This window comes from Psammomys obesus, unplaced genomic scaffold (genome assembly GCF_907164565.1).
Source record: "Psammomys obesus unplaced genomic scaffold, mPsaObe1.curated_primary_1811, whole genome shotgun sequence".
Taxonomy (NCBI): domain Eukaryota; kingdom Metazoa; phylum Chordata; class Mammalia; order Rodentia; family Muridae; genus Psammomys; species Psammomys obesus.
The window spans coordinates 22,725,687-22,749,627 of NW_026596069.1; the positions used below are offsets into that span (position 1 = coordinate 22,725,687).

Sequence of the window (23,941 nt, forward strand, 5' to 3'; positions counted from 1 at the left end):
CTCACCTGCCTTCTCCCCTCTCGCATGTCCCTCAGGAGCTGCAGTCCCACTGTGACCTGGAACTCTGTCTTTTTTTCCTTGCTTCCTCCCAATTAGAGCTACCTGCTTTATCTTTCTTTGTGTCTTTCTAGGTCTATACTGTGTGGATTTTCTTGCCTCCTCCCAGGAGCTGCCTGCTAGGTCCTGCAGTCTCTACAATATTGGAACCCTTCCTCAAGTGGAGTTCCTGGTTTTCCTCCTTGACCTTTAACTGTTCCTCTCCTTGTCCTATGCCATAAGTGTCTCTCTGGCTATTGGAGGTAACGTCTATGCCCTTTGGGCTCCTACCATGTGGACTTCTCCCTGGGCTCTGGCCTTCTGCACCCATATGGTTCTCTCTGCCAAAGACACTTGCTGGCTCCCTTCCCCCTACACCCTCTGGCTCCAGCCGGGAGCGCTGTAGCTTTAGCTCTCAGCCTCCTCTTGGAGCTTACAGATGCATACCATCTTCCCACTCTGTGACTCTCCCTTCCTCCAGGGATTGAGACTTTTTGTTCTTTACAACAGCTCAGCCTCAGTACAGATCAATGGCAAAAAGTTGGTGTACTTGATTTCCAAGTTCTTGCAGATTCTAACAACTTTTGCCACCACCCAAACAAATGATCCCAAAGGTTCTACTTCCTGCTCTTAACAATCTTTTCTCTTATATGACTTCTCTGTGCTCTGCTCTCAAAAAAAGGTCTCTTAAGATTATGCTATAAAGTCAGGATTTGTAAATTCATTGGGTATGGTTCAGCATCTATAAAACCTGTAACAAAAGTTGGCTTTAAACTTATAACAAAAGGCTTAGAATTAAAATCTATACGTGTGTGTGAGATTCAACTCTTGTTTGGGATATCTAAATCTATATTTATATATAAGATATAGATATCCTGTGTGTGTAGTATGTAACTTGATTTCAACTTTTTGGGTATATGTATATGTAACTTGGATTCAACTCTCATTCATTAAATGATTCATTAAATCTAGGTAGATAGACAGACAGACAGATTTGATAGATTTACTAGGAAAACATGGGTTTTAAATAGCAGCCATGTGGTGTTCCTCCATCTTGGCTGATGACCTCATCAGAACGTAAGCAGCCACTTGGCTGTCAGCCATCTTTACGAAGGTTGAAGAGCATATGCCTTGTGACTTCAGAAGACCAAGTGGCATAAAGTAACAACTGTAAAACTTCTTAGTCCTGATGAGCTCTCTGTTTATCATTGTCCCTCCTTTTAGACTAAGGACGCAACAACAAGCCTCAAATATTTTGAATTGGTGTAGACTTCTGTATGATGATTAAAATTTAAGGTTATATTTGCTACAACATGCAACATGTGTGATTTAACTCTGATTTATAATATACTTTATATGGTCATGAAATTTTAAGGATGTAAAGGTCTATTCAGGCCAACAAAAGTTAACTTGGAGATTCACACCTAACTACTTATATATTTACTAACTGTTTAAACACCAACCTGACAGAAAACTTAGATAAGTAACAACATATGTTTGACCAATAAGGTATATATGATCATCAAGATTCATAAACTCTTAGGGTCTACTCAGGTTCTCAGTAATTTGTCTAGCATTTTGTCTTTGCTCACTTGACGCTTTAACCATCTGGATAACACTCATGGCAAGACTTAATTCTTCAGTGCAGTGCTGAGGGGCAGGGCTTACTGGAGGCAGATTATGGGGCCAGAGCCTTCATGAACAGATCAAAACCGTCGTACAGAAGTGAGGTCTTCCTTCACAGGGTGCGGTCAGTTACTAACAGAGTGGGTTGTTAGAAAGCCTCATCGGCCTTTGCCCTCCTTCTTTTCAACAAGTGACCAGTCACTGCTCGACAGGAGCTCCCACTGTGTGGCACCTCAGCCAAGTCAGGATATGCTGACAGGTCCTTTGCCAGAGATGGCTACCTGATCTTGTTCTCCCCAGCCTCCGGAACCATGACCTAAGTAAACCTCTTCTCTTTATAAGTTACCCAGACCACTACATTCCTAAAGAAGCCTTCACACGAGTATTTATAGCAGCTTTAATCATACACAAAAAATTGGATGCAAAACAAAAGTCTGTCACCTGCAGAACAGAGGAAAACCATACAGGAAGTGGGAATTAGGAGGGTAGGTTTGGTTAATCGTCTTGGGAAACTGACAGTATTTATCAAAGCCAAACACATGACACAGCAGTTACATGCCCAACAGAAAGGCATAGTATGTTTGCTAAAGGGCTACACAAGCATGCTGCTAACAGTGTTGCTCAGGACACCAGTAAGAAGGGGTCTGCTTCCATTTGTGAGGAAGCATTCAGTCACATGACTGAATTAGGCCACGCCTTCTGCAGTCTCTCTGTGTCCCTGGGGAGAGTTAATGGGTGGCATAGGCCTTGGGCTCTTAAGTAGCTGAGTTCCTCTGCCATTGCAGCTGCAGGCTAAGCCTGCCCCCTTCCCTGCTGCCTGGAGGTATAGCCAGATGTTCCTCAGGGCTTCCCAACTCCTTGTGTGCAGGCTAGGTCACATGGTACGGAACTCACTACACTCCAAAAACTATGAGAGCAAGAACACTTCCTCTTTTCTTTTTGGACCTGAAGACTCTTTCTCCTTCTAAGACCCTGCCATGCTGTGTATGGGATGGCATAACAATCTCAGTACTCTGTTAAATGGGAGGTCTGTCCCTGTCTCCTCAGGGTCCCCGGTTATGCTGTCCATGCCTGCGATCTCTCCTGAGGAAGCTCTGCCTCCAGCCTGGAGGATTGTTCTCTGCCTCAAGCTGTGATGATGTTAAGTGCTAATAAAACTCCTCTGCTGCTGACTCCACCTCAGCTTCCTTTCCAGGAACCTGTAACATGCTTACTATTTATAGCAACTACCACAGGACTTGCCTCACACCTGGACAGGCTGGTGAGGAAACCCAGGAGTCCACCCCGCACAAGCTACAGCCCATGGGGAAGGGAGCCTTATTTTGGGCTGCACCCCTCTCCAACTTCCCATGTCTCAGCAAGCACACTGTAACTCTTGTCAGTGAATACATCCTGCTCTGCTAGCTCACAAACTACAGCAGCAATAGCACTGCAACAGCTGGGAAAGTCTGTCATCTTTCCAGACAACTCTTGTCACACTTCTTTGTGCACTGAGGTGGGAGCCGTGAGTGCTGCAGCATGCAAGCGGAGGCCAGAGGACAGCTTTCGGGAATCTGTTCTCTCCTTTCGCCACATCCCAGTGTGGAACTCAGAGGCATCAGGCTTGTCAGCCACAGCCTTTTATTTCTTAAATCTTGGTCTTGAAGGTTAAAACCATCTGTCCATCTTTCAAATAAGAACTGCATCTTGGAAAACCAACTTTCTAATGTCATGACAAAACCAGGGCTTCAACAAGATCTCCTATGGGAAGGTCTGGCCCCAAGAAATTCCTTTTCCCAAAGTCTGGAATTTAGACCAAAGCCAGCATTCCCTCAGGGACATGAAAAATTGCAGAGTGGCCCTGTGGAAGGAGATGAGGAGGGCAGGAGTGGTCACGGCCAGGGCTACCTAGGCTCTTACATTGCTCAGCAGTCCAAAGCTCGGAGTGGGAAGCTCCTGAATTTAGGGGGATGAGGACATGAGTAAAAGACAGATGCCCCATTCCAGAGGCTCAAATAAAGGATACTGGGGCAGGGCCTAAACATGTGCACTCCCAACAAGTGGAGGGTGCTATGGGTGCTGCTTTGTGGGCGTGTCAGACTCTCACACTGAAGGTATTCCTACCTGTGGGGCCTTCAGAGTAACTCCATTAGTGACATCTGCAGGGGAGGAAGGCTCCTGAGGTAGGAGAGAGAAAGGGCCCCCACTTGTTGCATCCAAAATTAAGGCTGTTGGAGGAGTTTCGTGGGCCAGGGAGACACAGGAGGCGCTAAAAATAGAACACTTTAAGACACGGTTGTATTACCACACCAACAACAAAATCCTCGCATCATATCCATTGGCAAAGAAACAGATGTTGAACACACACCAAGAGTAAATCAAAGGAATCCCTCAGGAAAACTCGGAGTCCAGAGATCTGCACATAACACGACTAATACAGCCTGTTGGCCAAGTGCATTCCAGGCACCTGCTGGACTTAGGTAGTTAAAAGGGAAAGAAAATGTTAATTTTAAAGTGAGGCATGCAAAATAGAAAAGTCTTGATACTCTCTTCGCCAGAAAAAAAATTGAGTTAATAAAATGAGATCTATGTAAAAACATTCCTCTCTCTCTAGGAATGAAGGTGAGAGAAGAAAAACGTTGTTTCTTTGTTTCACAGGTAAAGTGGCACTGTGTGGGAGGTCTCTGGAGTTCTAAGCATGCACACACGGTTTCATGGCTGAACCTTTTAATTATTTTTTAATCCGCCACAAAACCACACCCCTAAGAGCCCCAGCGAACACTAATTAGATCTGATATCATAGCTCCAAGATAGATTGTTATTTTTGTGGTTTTTCAAAAGAAGAGATTAAAGGATTGGAACAAAGTGAGGACTCAGGATAGAACTTGGCAGACCTGCCCCAAGGACCAGGCGTAACCATTTTCCAGCTGCCATCACATACATTGTGAGATTGTGGGAAAAACTGGGAAGAATTACTTAGTTGGATCATCTTTTTATTAAGATTTAAAAAAATAGTTTGTGTGTTTATGTGTCTCTGTGTAAGAGTGCATGTATGCGTCATGTGAAGGTATGCATGCACGTATCTATGAGCAAGAGCAAGAAGAGGTCATGAGGAGTCCTCTACCTCGTCTGTGTTTGAGGCAGGGTCTCTTCCTGAGCTTGGGGCTTGTGCCTTCTTGGCTGGGCTGGAAGCCAGCAAGCCCTAGCAGCTGTCTGTCACCTCAGAGCTGGGCTTGCCGGTGTGGGTGGGATGCCCAGCCCAGCTTGTTACATGGAGACTGCAATCCAAACTCCGGTTGTTGTGCTTGCATAGCAAGCTGGCTTTGCCGCTGAGCGACTCTTCAGCCCTGTGGCCCCGCTCTTTTTAGCATCCCACACTAAGCATCAGAGTCTTGCCTCACATTGCAGTTAAGCAGATGTTGAGGACCCCAAATCCCAAGTGCTCCAAAACCTGAAACTTCTTGAAAATATTGTGATGCTCCAAGTGGAAAATTCTACTGGTGACAGATCACAATCCGAACAGAAGCACACCAGATGTACTGTATAAATTACCTACAGGTGATGTAAAAAAGCTGCATGTCATATATAATTCATTTCATGTTTAGACTTGAGTCTCATCCCCAAGATTCCTTATGATGCATTTTCAAATGCTCCCAAATTCAAAACAGTTACTCAAGCATTTCAGAGAAGGGATCACCAACTTGCATGAAGCTTCAGCCTTACATATATGACAATATTGTTCAGAGTACTGACAAGGAAGAAAGGAGGAAGACACGTTACCTTGAACTGGCAAGCGGCCCATAGCTGGCAATACAGTGGACTTGAGGTCTCAAATAGTCAGTTGAGAATTCTTCAATGGGTATAATACAAACGTGATACTGTCGAGCAAATAAGTAAAAACACATATAGTTATTAGCAAAAGGAATGGTTCCACCACACTCTTTTAAGGGCAGTTAGTAAGTGAAGAACTCATCCAGAAAATTTATATTATTTTAAAGTAATATAAATTACTTTAAAATATAAAAGTAGTGAAATTGTAGGACGGCAGGATGTTGAACCTCCACAGGGGAGAAATGCCTCTTCTTACTACACAGGATCGCTGACTAGGCTGTTGCTGGAAATAAATAAACCAAAATCACAGGGAAGCTCAAGATCAGCTCTGTTCAGTGGGTTTGATGCCTTTTTCTCTCTGATGAGGGGCTGACGCTCAATGCTGACACCTGAAATGCTTCAGGAGGAAAAGAGGGAGCAGTGGACAGTCAGAGAGCCTGTGGTTCAAAGAAATGCCCGAATCTGGAGAGGCACCCGAGTTAATACAAGATGTCTCGGCCCACTTCAGCTTTATAGGATTTGTCTCTACAGCTAGTTTCTGAAAATCTCAGCCATCACAGCATCTTTTGTTGCATTTGAAGTCAAAGTATGTTATCAGCCAAGTGGTTCAGTAGGAACAACAGAAATGTGTAGAGCGTCACTAAAGACTTGGGGTGTCTACGAGACTGAGGTGGAGAATGCTCCTGCTTTCGTGGAGCATCCATTTTAGTCAGCCTGGCCCTCAATAACCTCGGGCTGTTTTTCAAAAGACAAGTCTACACTTTTAAAAAAATTTGAGTCTGTCCCAGGAAAATTTCTAAAGATGAAGAGGTTAGATTTGTGAAGGAAAACCATCATTTCACAATAATAACTTTTAAAGTCTTATTTTGAACTATTTCTTCAATTTGAGGTTTTGACTTACTGCTGCTGGTTAGGCACAAATATTTAAGGCACACACCCTGGGGCAGCAGCAGGAAGCTGCTTCACACTTGGGTGACCTTAAATTCCCTGAAATAGTCATGTGACTCTTACAAATCAGCTAGATCCTACTGTTGAGCACAGCCCCACCATCGAATGGGTGGGTGAATGTCATTTAATCTGTCCCAGTTGGCATTTAAATCTTAAGAGAAAAAAAAAAAAAAAAGAAAGAAAAAAAAATCTTAAGAGCACTACCCAATTAACTGAATAACACTCTTATTGAAATATAGGGATCACAGCTATCCCACTGCTAGGCATATACCCAAAATTTGCTCAAGTATGCAATAAGGACATTTGCTCAACCATGTTTGTAGCAGCTTTATTTGTAATAGCCAGAACCTGGAAACAACCCAGATGTCCATCAACAGAGGAATGGATACAGAAATTGTGGTATTTTTACACAATGGAATACTACTCAGCAATCAAAAAAGAGGAAATCATGAAATTTGCAGGCAAATGGTGGGATCTAGAAAAGATCATTCTGAGTGAAGTATCCCAGAAGGAGAAAGACAAACATGGAATATACTCGCTTATATAGACCTAAAAGATATGATAAACATAATGAAATCTATACACCTAAAGAAGATAATCAAGAAAGCAGACACGAGGTATGATGATCAATCCTCATTTAGAAAGACAAATGGGATATGCATTGAACGTATGACAGGAGTCTACCGCAGAAAGCATCTGAAAGACTCTACCCAGCAGTGTTCCAAAGTAGATACTAAGACTCATAACCAAACCTTCGGCAGAGTGCAGGGAATCATATGAAAGAAGGGGAGTTTGATGTGGAAAGGATAGGCGCTCCACAAGGACCAAACATATCTGGGCACAGGGTCTTTTCTGAGATGGACACTCAACCAAAGACCATGAGAGGATAAAACCTAGAACCTCTGCTCAGATGTGATCCATGATAGCTCAATAATCAATTGGTTTCCCATAGTAAGGGGAACAAGGACTATTTCTAACAGGAACTCAATGACTGGCTCTTTGACCTCCCCACCTCCCAAGGGAGGAGCAGTACTGTTAGGCCACAAAGGAGGACTTTGCAGCCAGTCCTGAAAATACCTGACAAAACGGAGTCATATGAAAGGGGAGGAGGTCCTCCCCAATCAGTGGACTTGGAAAGGTGCAGGGAGGAGATGAGGGAGGGAGGGTGGGATTGGGGAGGGAATGAGGGATACAGCTGGGATATAGAATTAACAAAATGTAACTAATGAGAATAATAAAAAAAAAAAAGAAAAAAAAGAATTAACATATGACCTCACTAAAAAAAAAAAAAAAGAAAGAAAGAAAGTAATGATACAGTAATCCAGTTCTCAGATAACGTAACTCTTTGCTATTTGCGCACAAGTAAATAGAGACAATCTGTCATTGATCTTCTAAGTTCAGAGATTCATGCTATTGAATTCCATGAGAGAATAATGGAGTTTTATTATTCTCCTGAAAATGCCTTTCAGAAAATCATCCCATGGAGTAAAGCTCCTTCCTATTCTGATTGTTGTGAATTGTGTGGAAAAGAAAAACACATTCAATGGAAATGTGCATTGCCTAAGAGCTCAGCCATCTCTCAGTGCTAAGGATATTTAAATAGTCAAAAGCTTTCTCTAAAGCTTTCTAATACATTGTGGTTGAATAATCATCAGCCAGTAGCCTCCTGATACTAGTTAGCCTTTGGTTTTTATGAGTTCAAGCTTAAAATTTGAAGGTTACAGGGAAAATTTCTGTCTCATTTATAGTTTTCAGCTCAACTGTTTTTGAACTTAGAGCAATATTACTGTATTTTGACTTGAAAAAAATTTGTAGCCACAAGACTTATGAAGAGTAGGATGTATACCACCACCAAATAACCTGAGTCTTATGGTCTGTGCTGCAAACTCTCTAAGAAATAGTGTTTAAAAGATCACAGTTATTGAAAGAAGTCATAATGCAGAAAGTGAAGTCTATTGCATTAAACTTTATGTTTCACCAAAAAAAAAAAAAAAGAAATATAGGGATCGTTATATAACAATTTGGAAAATTTAAGTATCTAATAGAACTTTCTAAGAAACTATATAGGATAGGAAAAATGGGACAGAAATTAAATGATAATAGTGTCATTTCTGTACCACATGCATAATAATAAAGTAGAAAAAGATAATATTAAAGGGTTTTTATTTATAATAACAATAAACCAAAATTAATGAAATGTGATTTTTTTTTTTGTAGGATGCATTCAAATTTGATTACTGAACTCTATGATTAGACATGAAGAAAGGCTCAAGATGAGAATGACAGTAAACTGTCAAAGCTGAATTTATATTATAGATATAATGCAACTGCAGCTCAAATTGTAATAAACCTTTGAGAAATACAACGAGCTAGGTGGAGGCCTACCAGAAGGAAACGGGCTGTGTTCCCCGTGAGCTGAATGTCTGTATCTGCTAATAGCTCGTACACGGCCGTCCGACTCAGGCTGTCAATCACCACGCTCCTGCACAGAACGCTGCAAAAGGAAACAGGGTTGTCTTAGCTTGGCATCTCCCTTGCCGCGCACCTGACCCCTTCTCTGCTTTTCCTGTGAACCAGAGTCGATGCAGATGGATGGGGTTATTGTGGGAGTGGGCTAGCTGTCATAGGAGCGATTCTGTTAGAAACACAGGGCCCGTGAGCTTGCACCACAGGATGACTCAGCACAAAAGCTTCCCATCGGATGCTGACTCCCAGCTTCCGGAACAGTGAGAAACCAGCTTCTTTTATATGTGATATTCTGTTTGAGAAGCACAAGGAGAACTAGGCTCACCATTTTTCTACAAATAAGAGAACATTTCTGCTGCAGCCCCTGCTGCTGTACCTCTTAGGGCTGTGGTCCCTGCTCCCTCTTTTTACCTGGATTGATAGAAGCCGTCAGGAGAAGGTATCCTGGGCCTGTGATGGTGGATCTCTTGGAAATTCACCAATATTCTTTGGCCCATTCATAATTCAAGTTGCCCACCAGCGACCTTCCCACACCCATCAGTAGGCACAGCTTGCTTTACTAACATGGGGGCAGGGCAAGCCAGACTGTCTTCAAAGCCAACTCTGTTTTCTTCCTTAGTCCCTTTCCACTTCTACTTCTGGTTTCCACCTTCCACACCATCAGGTGTGAGACAAATTTGAAACCGTTCTTAAGAAGTCCCCATTTTGCAACATGGGATCAGACTCTGGTGGTAAGCCCATTAGGAAGCACGTTTAAGGCCATTTCCTTTGGCTGCACATAAAATGGAGCTAGTAATAGGTTAAGACAATATGGCCATCCCTAATAAACACTTGAAATAATTTAGTCAAGGGTATCTGAGTAACGACTAAAGGGAGATAAAATACAAAAAGAATCAGCAGAAGTGGGGTACATGTATACAAACTTAAGAGTCTGCACGTAGGGGTAATGCAGCATCGCTTTTGGACCTAAGAGTCACCCTCGGAACTAAGTGCATTGATTCGCTTGTATTTAGCTTTATCGTTATCCTTTTAAGAATTCTTACTAAGGAGCTTATGGCCATTGATTTATCCATTAGGGATTACCTCACGGTAGAGGAAAGAGGTGATTTATCACCACATTATTCTGAAAGTGGTATCCCTATCACTTTCTTGCTGAGATGTTGTCTTTCTAACAAAGCGATCAGAAATCATGTGAGACGCGCAGAGGGTAGTTCAAACCTCAGCAGGAGACAATGCAATGCTGAGCCGGCCTGTCACTTAAAACAGGCCTTTATGGGAGAAGTAATTCCTCTATTTTTAGATTCCCACCCTTGTAGTCAGTTTGCTTCCACTTGAACCCTGTGACTACTAAAGCATAAAGAAGGAAATACTTTGGCCAAGTGAAAACACACAGTGGGACTTTCCTGGGAGTGGTTAAGCACAAAGCAGGTAATCACAGTCTAATGTGATGCTGTCCGAGAAGCCTAATGATGGGTTTGCTAAAGACTTAGGTGCTGTTTTGTGCTAGAGGATCTAGAACATCATACAACCTCCCTCAGTGCTAATCGTAAAACCCGCGTGGAATCCTGCAAGGCTCCTTTCTTCTTTTGGTTTTGTAAAGCTTCAGCTATGCCAGGTATGATGGCACATGGCTGTAACCCTAGTACCCTGGATATTGAGGCAGGAGGATCATGCTGGGTTGCATAGCAAGACCCTGTCTTCCCAAAATATAAACTCCTCCAACTCGGTCGGAGATGTTCTTGGAGCTCTGCTAGGTCCAAACTAGAGAGTCATCAGAGTAACTATGAATATTCCTCTGACCCCTAGCCAACTCCTCTTAGATTCTGTGAAATAGCACTATTCTGTGAAATAGTCTAAAAGTTGACCTAGAGGCTGAGCTTAGATGGATAGAGATTGAAGAACTCTGTGGCCAATATACCTGGGATTCAGGCACACAAGGCCCTACCTACCCATCAGAGAGTGCACATCACAGTGGCACTGATGTCAGCGGTACGTGAAACTCATGTTTTCAGGTAGTGGTAGATGGATCTAAGAAACTATGTCAGGCTCATCTCATGCCCTTAAAACTCACACACAGAGCTGAGGATACAAGCTTAGAGAGTGAGGACTTGCCCAGCTAGCACATGACCCAGGGTTTGATCCTCAGCACCGTACACATACACAAATATGATTCCTCATTTGGGGGATCTTCAGGCCATAAACAAAGTCCTTAGAGACTTTTAGGATCACTGGGAGCATAACATTAGCTCAGCAAACATTTGATCAGGCCTCACAAAAATGCCTGTGTTCAGCTGTTAAAAGCTACTCTTCATATATATATATATATATATATATATATATATATATATATATATATATATATATATATATTTTTTTTTTTTTTTCATTTCACATCCAGGAAGATGGTCAGCTACTTCACGTTCTTTTGGGTTTGACACGTAGCAACATAAAAACCAGGGGATTACCTGTACTTGCAGCTGTATATGTTCACCTGGCCTGCCAAGGCAGACCCTGGGCTCTTCAGCCTCACACCCACCACGGAAAGCTGGTCCACCTCTGTGGCATACTCCAGCATGACCACATAGTGGCCCATCTGTGGGACCCGGAGGCGCAGGCGCAGCTCCACCTGCCAGAGAGGCCAAGCGGAAAGGTGGTCAGCCACATGTGCAGTACACTGGATATTACAGACATGGTGGCAAAGACAGAGGTGACAGCTCAGAGAACTATCATATATCTGCATAGGGGAACGTGTGGTCTTCCAGAGAGAATGTGGGGACAGAAACAGATCTTAAAACCCGGAGGCCAGGGAAATGTGGCGCGATCATGTGTCTGGACCTTTGGAGCGCAGCCTGTGTTTTTATTTTCTAGATCTGTCAATCCTGCATCTAAGGGTGTCTACGCCACTCAGGGATGCTTCAGCTGCTTGTTTCTTAGGGCAACAAACGCGGCTATACTGGAAGTAAAAAGAAAGTCCCGGCAGGCAGCAAGGGAGTGGAAACCTGTCTGGGGGCTTCTTAATTGTTATTTCAAGAGAGAAATGTCAAATTATCCAAGTAAACTCATGAAAAGGCAGCACACACCACCCCCTTTCCAGGAGCCATGACTCTTGGCTTTAATACTTTCAAGCCCTGTTCTTTGTATGACAGCCGTGCTTCCCTCTTTTGTTTTTAAGAAAAACTGTTAGAAAAGTCAGAATCGGGTGCTCTTTGGCTGCTGTGACAGAGACCTCAGGGCCTGCAGAGCTGGACGTGTTTACTCTCTGGCCCTGTCTGGGTAAAGTGACTTGCCCTGGTGTTAATCACGAGGCAGGAGCTCGTGGCCCAAAGTCAAGCTGACACTCACAGTGTGATCTGGGGCTTCTGACATGGTGGTTGTGAACCCCACAGAGAATGGGGACAACATCAGCGTCGCTCTCAACACGTGTGAGGGTTACATGAATGCGTGGACAGTGCTCACCACTATGTGACATGCAGGAAGTCCTACAGAAACATTGGTGGTTATAGTTGTAACTGGGTTGTTTTTGTCCTGACTTTACTAAGCAGCATTTTATGGCATGTTGTTTTATCTACCGTTAGATTCTCACTGGTGTGTGCACATGGAGGCTAGAGGTCAGCTATGGTATCATTCCTCAAAGGCTCTGTGTTGGAGGGTGAGGAGTGTGCTTGAGAGAGCTTTTTATTTGCCTGGGATTCACTGAAGAGGCTAGGTTGGCTGGCTGGTGCGCCCCAATAGCCTGCCTGTCTGTGCCCCCTCAGTATTGGTTTTTACAAGCACGTGCCAGCACAGCCAACTGTTTTCACATGGGTTCAGGAGGTTTGAACTCAGGTCCTCATGCTTTCAAGGCATGTGCTTTACCAATTGAGCTACCATTCCAACCCTAGCATTTAATGTGCCTTTATCCTCTATACATTCATAGTTTATAGGTTGCTGTCTAGCAACTTACAATAGAAATGAAAACTTTAAGCTCGGGAGAGGTTGGTGGTAAAACACCAGTTGCACATGCGTGAAGACCAGAGTTGGGGTCCCCAGCACCCACACAATGTCAGGTGGTTGTGGTGAGCTACCTAGGAAGACAGAGGCAGGAGATACCCAGAGTGGGCTGGCTAGCAACACTAACCAGGTAAGCTCTGGGTTTGACTGAGGGACCCTGTCTTCTTGAATAAGGTGGGAATGTGACCTGTGGTGATTCCTGGCATCAACTGTGGGCAGAGACACCCACATATATGCCTACAAACATGTATCCACACACATGTACACACATAACACATGCACACACATGAAAATGGAAAATTAGTTTACTCTTCCTTTGTTGGATGATATAACATTCAATGTTACATCACATATATGTGCACACAGACACACACACACACACACACACACACACACATACACACGGGCGCTCACCCTTCTCCTGGTGTTTCTGTAAGATTCCTAAAAGGGGAACTACTTAAAGTGTGGGTGCACATTTGATGCCTGAGCCAAACTAAAAACTCCATCCATTCCTCACTGCGTAACCCATCTCAACCCCAGAAGCTCCAGCCCTAGCAAGCTTAATCCCCATCTAATTAAATGGCCCTCTTCCCAGCCATTGGGAAATGTACATGTACTATTCCCTAGAACAGCCCTGAGCCATGTAACTTCTGGACTCACTGACTTCTCTATCACTTATACAGTGAAAGGCTTTCCTCAGGGAAATGTGCACTGGCCACACACTTTTGACTCTGCCACACAGGAAAGTCCAGCCTTGCCCCAGCCCTGGTAGAGAAATCGCTACCAGCTTCTCTCCCCAGAGACCTCCAAATGAAGGCTTGTCTGTCTTACCTGACCACATAGTATGCACAGTCAACTTCTCACTGGCTGTGACTTCTATCAGAACCCTCTCCTAAGTTTACTGTCATCCCACTATGAGTGCTGCGGACTGATTTCTGTCAGTCTCCAAGTGGGGTCTTTAGTAAGGGGAACAGGGGCTGTCTCTGACATGAACTCTGTGGCTGGCTCTTTGATCACCTCCCCATGAGAGGTGTAGCCTTACCAGGCCACAGAGAAAGACAGGCTAGGGTCCTGATAGGCTAGGGTCAGATAGAAGAGGAGAAGGACCTTCCCTATCAGTGGACTGGGGGAAGGGCATGGGAGGAGAAAAAGGAGGGAGGGTGGGGTTGGGAGAGGAAAAGGGAGGGGGCTACAGATGGGTACAAAGCAAATAAATCGTAATAAATAAAAAAGGAAAAAAATACATTTGATAGTGAAACCAGTTCCTGATGAACTTGGGAAAATGGAAGTTTGGTCTGCCAATGGTGTTATCTTTTTAAGGGGACCCAGCATCAAATGGACAGCATGGGGCTTCTCTTGGCTAGCTCCAAGTCTGGATAAAGATATGGAGGGCAGCGTTATCAAGTCTACTGCTTATGCAAAGATAAGGGGGATAAACTACCATCTCTGATGTCAAATATTTTGGCCAGCAAGCACTACTGAATGCCTGCTGTGGCCAGTCCGCCAGCCAGCTAGAGAGCATCCAGTAGAAAATAAGACAGACCTGAGTTCTACTCTCAGACTTTAATCACATAATTAGATAATTAGAAAGCTACAGAGTATGTTTCATGTGTGGTGAATTCTCTCAGAAAGTACCACGGAAAAATGTCAGGGGGAGACAGAACTAGTCAGGAAGATGTGTAGGAAGAGAAGGCTTCCCTGAAGAAGCAATGACTTAGCTGAGAATTGGAGGACAAGGAACAGAAAACATACCTGAAAAAAAAGAAGAGCATCAGGTAGAGGGACACCCTATGGTAAGAGACCCTACCACAACATAGAAGATTTTTAGGCCACATGTAATGCAGCAAGTCCAAGAGACCGAAGGTAGACCAGATGGCCAAGGAACAGGGAGCATGAGGTGGTACAATTGGAGGTAGGGGGGACAGTCTTATAGCACATGTTAAAATTTTTGTCTCTATCATAAGACAAAGTGTTACTGTAACATCTACACACACATGCGTGCACATACACAGCGCCTGTACATCCATGTGCGTGTGTGTTCATGCATGTAGGTCAGAAAACAATCTCAGGCATTGGTCCTTACCTTACCTTGTCTGAGACAGTGTCTTTTGCTCTTTGCAACTGTGTGCATCAGGCTGGCTGGCCTGGAAGATTTAGGGGCTGGGGGAGGTTCCAGTCTCTACTTCCTATCTCACTGTAAAGACTGGGATTGCAGATGTCAGCTACACCTGGCTTTATGTGGCTACTGGAGATCTGAACTCAGCTCCTCATGTTTATCTAATGAGTCACCTCCCTGGTCCAATGATCAAGTATTTCTGCAGTGCAGGTGAGTTAATTAAGAGGCTACTACAATGATATTCAAGCAGTATGATGGCACAGGATGAGACTCCTTTATCCCAGTGTGCGGGAGCAGAGATGGCCTCAAGTTTGAAGTCTGTCTGATTTTGAATACTTGTGTATGAAGAATGAGAACTGACACAGCTGGATGTGGACTGTTACACTATGAGCTCTGCCCACTGGTGGCCTTGTTATGGAGTCTTTACCCAATGGGGCCTAGCCAGAGGAAATGAATCTCAGGAGGGCAGGCCCTGAGGTTTCCAGCACAACCTTACTTCCTGTACCATCTCTGCTTCTTGGTTTACCCAAAGATGAGAAAACAGCGCCAGTCTCCTGCAGCCGCAGCCATATCCAACCGCTGCTCATGTGGCCATGCATCCCTCGCCTTGGTGGACTGTTGCCCCCAAACAAAATCCAGAACGAGTCCTTTCTCTCTTAGGTTGCTTTGTGTTGAGAATTTGGTCACATCAACAAGAAAAGCAATTAACACTGGTAAATAACTTTAGGGGTGAGACTAAAGCTTAAATCCAAACTCTTGGGTTTCATACACAAGGCCAGTGAATCGGTGATGATAATATAAAAAGGATCCTTGCACAGGAAAGAAACTAAAATGTCTTCAGTACCTCTTCTAATTTGCAAATTTGAATTTCATCATGATAGTTTTTTGCAAACATAAAAATAATCTATGATCTGTGTTGTTCCCTAGACATGTGTGATCATTGAGGTGTACTTGGTGCAGCTTAGAGATAACTTATACTTAAGTTTAATTAATATAAGCTTATATGCCCTTAGCTGGACTTCCCTGCTGTCACACACATAAACACACATAATGTTCATTCTCACATGTTACATATATGTACATGTACGTGTAAACACAGTATAGACAGAAAGGAATGTGGTAAAGTTAATTTTAGAATGGAGTAAAGAGAAAAATATTCAGTTCTTATTATATTTAATTGTGTTTACTTATATTGTTTTACTTAGTACAATAAATATATTTTATAAATTAAAAATCTAATCAAATTGAAATGAAATGAAGAATCTAAGAAGTAATTCTGATGTCTTTAGCTGTTACCTTTACAATGTAAGGACATGGATTATAAAGTGTGTATATCTAAATATTTAGGAAGAATAAAAAGCTATAGATATTTTAAACTTTACACACTTTACCACCAAAGAAGTATTTTCTTCAAAAGTTAAAAATAGACAATACTAACAAAAGGAAAGAACAGAGGGCAGGAGGCTACTGTTTGGTATTTCATTTTGGGGTGCTGCACTGTGTGTTTTTATTGTTGATATACTATACAACGTGCTACCAGTTCACTCTTGGGCTTGCTCATGTGGCTCAGAGAACTCCAGCGAGAGACACGGTGACCCAGCAGGTCCTAACACATCCTCCTAGCCATGAGGGAGACGCCCTGGGTTGGAGTAGTTCCAGGTTCCGGGCTTCACAAATTCAGCTGTTACAGATTGTTCAGCCTACAGGGTTGGGCAGTGAGGAGCGGTGTGTCCTTATAAGGATCTACAGGAGGCCTGGAAGGTTGAGTCTCATCCAGTTTTTAAGAAAGACTTTCTGTGAGTCAGGTAAACAAAACGACCCTGTGATCATCGATGGACATTGCTGTATCTGGAAAATACTCAAAGAAAACCTCAACCCAGCTCAGCGCAGAGGACAGTGTAGCCCCAGTTCAAATCAGAGAACTCAGCAGATCTTAGCTCATCCCCCCGAGAAACCCTTCTGGCTCCCTGGGATTGGAGAAGCCATCCTCGGCTAAGCATTCAGCAGATACGATGGAGAGGTAGCATCAGCTTTGACAGGGAGTAAAAGGTTGCCCCACCTCTCTCCCGCTGAGGTCCACCATGGCTGGATGTGCAGGAGTGGGCCGCCTCACTGCCAAGGATCTCGGTTCCCCATCAAGCAGGAAGTGATTGGCCTCACAAGCCAGGGTACAGGAGAATCGGGTCACTGGTAAATGCTGGTAAAGCAAACAACTTCAACGGCAACAAAAAAATGCAATCGTTACCATGTGAGTGTGACACAGAATGCTACAGAGCACTACAAGGACTCAGTGATTCCAGTCACTGAGGCAGCCTCACATCATGCTTTCAACAGAGTCTTAGTAAATAGACATCAAAGGCTTGGATCAGGCAGTAAGTTCTACCAAGAAGGGAAGAAACAGAGGGCCGAGAACTTGCCTTCTATTTTAAGCTCCTCCCCTGACCTCTGCATGACCTTGAGATGACCTTTTGGGTATGCAGCAGCATTCCCGAATTCACAGGGTGGCTCGCTCCTAGGCATGCCACATGCTCGGAGACTTGTACTCAAGTAAGGCTCAGAACAAACCACAACGAAACTACCAGTCAGGCTGCCCCTTAACTGTTGGGGTTGTGAGGCCCACCCACCATCATGAGCCTTCATGTTCAAGACTGGGTCAGAGGAGTCTGGTGGCATCGAGGCTGCACCGTCCACCTCATACTCACTTGTCGTGGGGAGGTCCGGTGTGGGTACACGGTTCTGTGACTGGCACTTGCAGGGCGAGTGCTTCGTAGTAGTCCCTGGGGAGCAGCACCAGGTAATCCTAGCAAGTGGAGGACACAGGGAGTGTTGGCCTTCTTCCAGCGCCTGCTTCGAGTGAATAATGCCCCAGGGAAGTCCTGGCGACCTTCAACATCACATCAACTTCCTTCTTCTCCACCCTGACCCACTAGAACCCACAATGCACCTCCCCACCAGCTCCTCACACACTGGAGATCAGAGCCACAGGAAATGTTACTTTCTTTCTCTTCCGGGTTGTTCATAAATCCCCCTCCCCTGAAAAAAAACTGATCAAAAGCAAGGAACTGCATCCTTTCAAGGCTCTGCTGAGATGCTGGCTGCCTGCATCGCTACAGAATCAACTACTGACCAGCACTGCTCACGGGGCATGGTGGCAAAAGTGAGGCTTTATGATGTCGGTGTCTCAGACTGGAGTGGCCTCCCTGTCTGTCCTAGAAAAACTTCCAGCCAAGCGTGGGGTGGAGCTCCAGGGGGTGCTGCAGGAGTATTGGGGAGAAAGGTGGATGGACCTGGAGGGGACAGGAACTTCACAAGAAGACCAACAGAGACAACTAACCCAGTCCCGTGGGGCTTACAGAGACTGAGACATTAGCTAAGGACCATGCATGGTCTAGACGTAGACCCCTGCACCTATGTGGCTGATGGTCTTCATACAGGGCGCCTGGCGAGTGGAAGTGTGGTGGGGGCTGTTTCTAACATGGACTCTATTGCCTGCTTCTGGATCACTTCCTCCTGGCAGGGCTGCCTTGCCTGGCCTCAGGGGATGAGGATATGCTCAGTCTTGATGTGACTTGAGGTGCTGGAGAGGGTTAATATGGGGGGAGGGGAGCTCCCTTTTTCTGGGGGGAAGGGGAGAGGGAAGGAGAGATGAGGGGAAGGGGGGTACTGAGGAGATGAGGGAGAGGGCGCCCTTGGGTTGTAAAGTAAATAAACTGAAATTTTAAAAATTGAAAAAGAAAAAAAACCTCAAAAGAAATAAAGAAAAAAGAAAAGAAAAGAAAAAAATTACAGAGCTCCTATGTTCCCCCCAACATGCCAATGAAGCCTGAGGTAAATGCAGCTAAGCTCTCAGCCACAGAGGGCTTGACAGCGTTCAGTGATCTCAGGATCTGTGGTCCCCTCCACACATGTGCAGAGGCAAGGGGACAGGATGTTTCTCTCTAGCGAGAAACTCATAGGTGACCCATAAGGCATTTTCTTTCCTCAGAAAGAAATGTTTAGCAGGGGAAGAAGGAAGATTATAACTCAGAGGACTCTAGGACCTTACCAGCTGAGTGGGTTTGAATTGTCCGAGAAGCCATTTCCCTGAGCTTGGCCCATAACTGCTCATTACTATGTGGTTCCAAAGACCAGTAAAGATAGATAGCATGTGCTCAGTGCAAATGGAATTATAATGGGGACATCGGCTAAAGGGCATTAGGCATCTGTCTTAATTAGGGCTTCTATTGCTACAACAAAACACCATGACCAAGGGACAACTTGGGGAGGGAAGGGTTTGTTTAGTTTATGCTTCCACATCACTGTTCATCCCCAAAGGAAGTCAGGACAGGAACTCAAACACTGGATCCTGGAGGCAGGAGCTGATGCAGAGGTCATGGAGGGTGCTGCTTACTGGCCTGCTCCTCATGGCTTGCTCAGCCTGCTTTCTTATAGAACCCAGGACCGCCATCGCAGAGATACAACCGCAACAGACTGGGCCCTCAGTGATCACTAATTGAGAAAATGTCTTACAGCAGGGTATTATGGAAGCATTTTTGTCAGCTGAGAGTCCCTCCTGTCAGATAACTCTACCTTGTGTCAAGCTGACATAAAACTAGCCAGAACAGCATCCCGAAATCTAGGTAGCAATCTTATTTTCATCCACCTAGCTTTATACCCAATTACTGGCATTGATGAAATTTTCTTCTTCCCCACTTTCAATCTGCAAAGCATTCTTTGATTTATTTCTTCAAAGTTTTTTTTTTTTTGCCAAGAAGACGCAAGGGCAAAAGGAAGGCACATCACGTTATTTTTTTGTAAGACATTTGTATTTGGAAAGAACACATAAAGATAATTCTATTCCTATTGTTCAGGAGGCAGGCTAAGAGCTAAGCCACCTGCCTAAAAAGGACCAGCTTTGCTTGCCGCCTAAAGCGCATGACCTCCAGCTGGTATTGAAGATATGATATCAGTGACCTTGGTACAAGTTATGACAAGCCTGAGGCATGGACAGAGGAGCCTCTCATTGCTCCCCTGGCTTTTCCTGGACTAGCTCAGGATCAGGACAGTTTAAAGACCTCAGCGCTCTGAACTCTTGTCTTACCAGAAGGATTCCTTCCACCTGGACGCAAGCAATCCACGTCCCTGGCATCATGGAGAATGGGTCTGCGAAGCCATTTCCAGGGACTGTGACAAAGGCTGGCTCCTTACTCGGGGGAAAGGTGATCTCTTTGCTCTGAGAAGCATCTATCAGAAATACAAGTAACATTTAAAGACACCTTCCTAGATGCCAGTGCTAACAGCTAACACAGTTTAGCTTTCAATATTTGGTTTACAGCTGGAAAAGCTTAAGGGAGCTGAGCAAGCACGGGTTCTGGTCACGTTTATTGATCTTACTTTTAAAATGGTATGTACACATATGCGTGTGTATAAAATAGACATTAGAGAGGCGAGCTTCGAAACACTCAGAGGCGCTCCTGCCGCCATGAGGGCCACAGCGAGCAGGCAGACAGGTGGATCCTACTACACTCAGCAAGTATGTGGTGGAGAGACGGGAGAAGAAGAAGAGTCAGAGTGGCTGTACACTGTGAAGACAGGAGGGGCTGGAGCATGAGGCAGAGGGGAGCAGCCTGACATGAGTAGCCTGAGCTGCCACCTGCGGCCATGATGAGGTCCCGGCCCATGCTGACACTGAGGGCCGTGTCTGGGTTGGTGGTCCTGAAGCAGCAGGGGTCTGTGTTGATGTCCAGGGCCCGTGTTACCCCCAAAGGCCATGCAGAGGTCCCTGGTCTAGGATGCCAGCTGGGACCATGGTGATGTCCAAGAGCTGTGCACCGCTGGGCAGTGTGGGAGAGCTGGCCCTGAGGGCACAAGAGTTGAAGAGCTGGCCCCGCCCCTTTCCAGCTCCAGCACACTCAGGAGCGCAGCCCACACCGCACCTAGGCAGCACCGTAGAGCTGGCTCTGGTAGCCTGAGTGAGAGAGAGCTGGCCCACCCCTAGCCAGGGCAGTGCTGGGGCTGGAGACATGGGTACAGGAGAACTGGTAGGCTGAACAACTCAGCCACCCCCCCACCCCGGGGCCAGATCCAGGGCTAAATGGTGGCCTATCCCAACACCTACCCCACCTATGAACTGCTGGAGCACGTAAAGGGGTGGGCCCTGCAGTAGGGCCCTGCTGTAGGATCTCCGTGACAGGGCAACCACAGCTTATAGTGTAGCAGTCCCCGTGAGGTTCCAGCGTTGATAATGTAGCTGAAGCCGGAGGCCTCAAAGCAGACCAGGGACTCATTACAATGCACATTTGCAAGTAAAGCTGTGTGGACAGAGGGTTCACTGTGTGACACACTGCGACATACCACAGCTTCCACTGAGAGATGCTTTGCTTTTGTTTTTCTTTGCAGGGGAGGTTGCAAGGGCAGGGGGTAGGTTTGGAGAGACAAGGAGATGAGTGGGATTGTGGGACATGATGTGGAATTCACAAAGAATCACTGAAAAGTTGAAGAATTACATGCATTGGTGGGATGGGTCAGGGAGTACGAGTTGTTGCTGCTCTTGCGGAGGACAGAAGTTTGGTTTTTCAAACTTCTGCAGCCACACCACAGAGCAGTTCACAACAGGCTATAACCCCATGCCAGGGAATCTGACACCCTCTTTCAGCCTCCACAGATACTGGTGTGCATACAGACACACATATATTAGTAAAAAAATAAAATCATCAGAAAGAAATTCTTTGAAAGTAGACATTGATAAGTTGTTAGCAGTGGCTGTCTATTGGGGTTTTAATTTTTCAGGTTTATTAAATACGTAAGTATATATATTACATATATATATATGCATAGGTGTATGTATGTATGTATTGGGATAGGCTTGGAGTCTATAGACGCTGTCTCCAAAGACCAGCTGTGCACTTGGGCAGCTTGGCCTCTTCTGTCCACAAGGCTCTTGTGTGTGAGGCCACAGATGCTGAGGTTCCTCTGTGAAAGGGAGGTCACCAGAGCTCTCTAGTGGCTTAGCCTCCAACCGCACGCATGCTTGGCTGATCCAAATGGGAATCACACCATTACTTTCCTTACTTCCAACTCTGTCGTGGATGTGAAATAACATCATTTAACATCCTGATACCGAGTCAAGTTTTCATTAGCATTGTTCTGAGTCCTCCTGGGATTCCAAATGATTTCTTGAGTCTGTTTCTGGGATGGGCTGAAGCCCTCATTCCTGGGAGGATGGGTGTCCAGGCCTTGCCTCTGACTGAGAGCGCATCCTCTGCTCTCAGGAAGGCCTCTCCCCTGAAGGAAGCTTGCAGGTCCCTGGGACTCTTCCTGGGCTTCCTATTATCTGTCTTTCATTTTAACACTCCAATCCTCCTCCATTTTTCCTTGATTGAAACCATTGAAGAATTAAGCCCACAGTGCCCAAGTAACAGCAAACACTGGCACCCACTTCCTCACGGGTGAGCTATATAGATATGTTTTTGATCATTAAAGATTATCATGACCCTGGGATTGGGGTATAGCCAACATCTGAGCATTGTTATGTTAATTTTTAAAAATGACAATTGATGATAATTCAACAGCAAAAGTTTAAAAAGCACAAAGTAAAGAGAAAGTGATGGTGACAGCAAGAGAGCTGTCCAGTCAGATCTTGTCTCAGGCCTAATGTTTTCTAAGGATGATGAACTTTGTGGAAACAAAAGGTTTTCTTGCTCTATTGATTCTTTCCCAATGGAAAGGAGATGAGGCCATGTTACATACTCATGCCCATCCATCCAGCACGGGAGGGAAGGCTACTCTGTGTTATGTGAGACACTGCCTCTAAAAAGCAAAACTACAACAAAAATAAGAAAATAGACTTGAATCCAGGTGTGGGGGTGTAGGTCTTCAACCCTAGCAGAGGCAGAAGCAGGCAGATCTCTGTGAGTTCAAGGCCAGCCTGGTCTAAAAATGAGTCCAGGACAGCAAAGGCTACACAGAGAAACCCTGTCTCAAAAAAAAAAAAAAAAAGAGGAGGAGGAGGAAGAGGAGGAGAGAGGCTTGAGACTTCACCTACCTGATTTTGCCCAGGATGGGTAAACAGTGATGCGGCCAGATACGTCTTTCATTCCAGGGTTGATGTATCTCAGAATAATTCGGAACAAGGAGAGATTTGACTTCCTCACAGCCAATCTTATACTGACTTCATTCTGAAAAGTACCCCAAATAACATGAAGTGTAGAAGAGAAAAGTAACTGCAGAGAAATGCCAGCACACCATGATTTCATTTTAGTTTCCCCATTAGATCTGTAACACACACACACACACACACACACACACACACACACACACACACACACGTGCATACATACTCAGTAAGTACAAGTAACTAGGTAGAAATAGACAGGCCTAACAAGAAAGCAGAGTCACTTACATTCCAGCTGCAGTAGAGTACACTCCCTAACCAAATAGAGTTCTCTTGACAATTTTTATAACCAGACAGACAGAATGGAATATTAGGTGGACTAGTTTAAGAGGGTCACAGTGACAGAAGCAACCACCTCTGGCCAGGAAAAACCAAAGGCAGAAGAGAGAGAAGGAAAAGGAAAGTGTGTCGTTTCGTCCCACCACTCAACAGAGAGGCCCCTGCGAGCCCCGCTTCCCACGCAGGGCACCTCAATGGCTGCAGACAGTCACAGTGGGGAGCAAAGGTGAAGGACCCAAAACACATCTGTGATAATAACCTACATGCCACTAAGTTCGCCTTTTTTGCCTTAGAAAGTTTTATCTCAAGCTTTTATCTAAAAACGGTGTAAGCTTTTGAACTAAAAGAGGGCTCTTGAGTGTCCCCAAGCTCTGGGCTCACACAGTGCTCTGTGAGAATTGATAATACAAGTGCATTATTATTTATTCAGATTTATATAGTGCATGATTCTAAGCATTTTGCCTGCATATATGCCTGTGCATGGAGGTCAAAAGAGGGTATCGGATCCCTTGGAATCA

At 44.9% G+C, this 23,941-nt stretch overlaps 1 protein-coding gene across 1 annotated transcript in view; it reads right to left on the minus strand.

Annotated features, from left to right (window-relative positions):
• The window catches only part of Lama3 (laminin subunit alpha 3), a 207,385-nt gene that overhangs the window by 91,782 nt on the left and 91,662 nt on the right, over positions 1–23,941 (minus strand). Inside the window, exons 20-27 of the mRNA XM_055625584.1 lie at positions 23,016–23,148; positions 20,073–20,215; positions 17,695–17,792; positions 17,052–17,205; positions 11,352–11,512; positions 8,806–8,914; positions 5,422–5,519; positions 3,766–3,910 (exon numbers count right to left, since the gene is read on the minus strand). Coding sequence (XP_055481559.1) covers positions 3,766–3,910; positions 5,422–5,519; positions 8,806–8,914; positions 11,352–11,512; positions 17,052–17,205; positions 17,695–17,792; positions 20,073–20,215; positions 23,016–23,148 — 1,041 coding nt within the window. The remainder of the gene's footprint in view (positions 1–3,765; positions 3,911–5,421; positions 5,520–8,805; positions 8,915–11,351; positions 11,513–17,051; positions 17,206–17,694; positions 17,793–20,072; positions 20,216–23,015; positions 23,149–23,941) is intronic.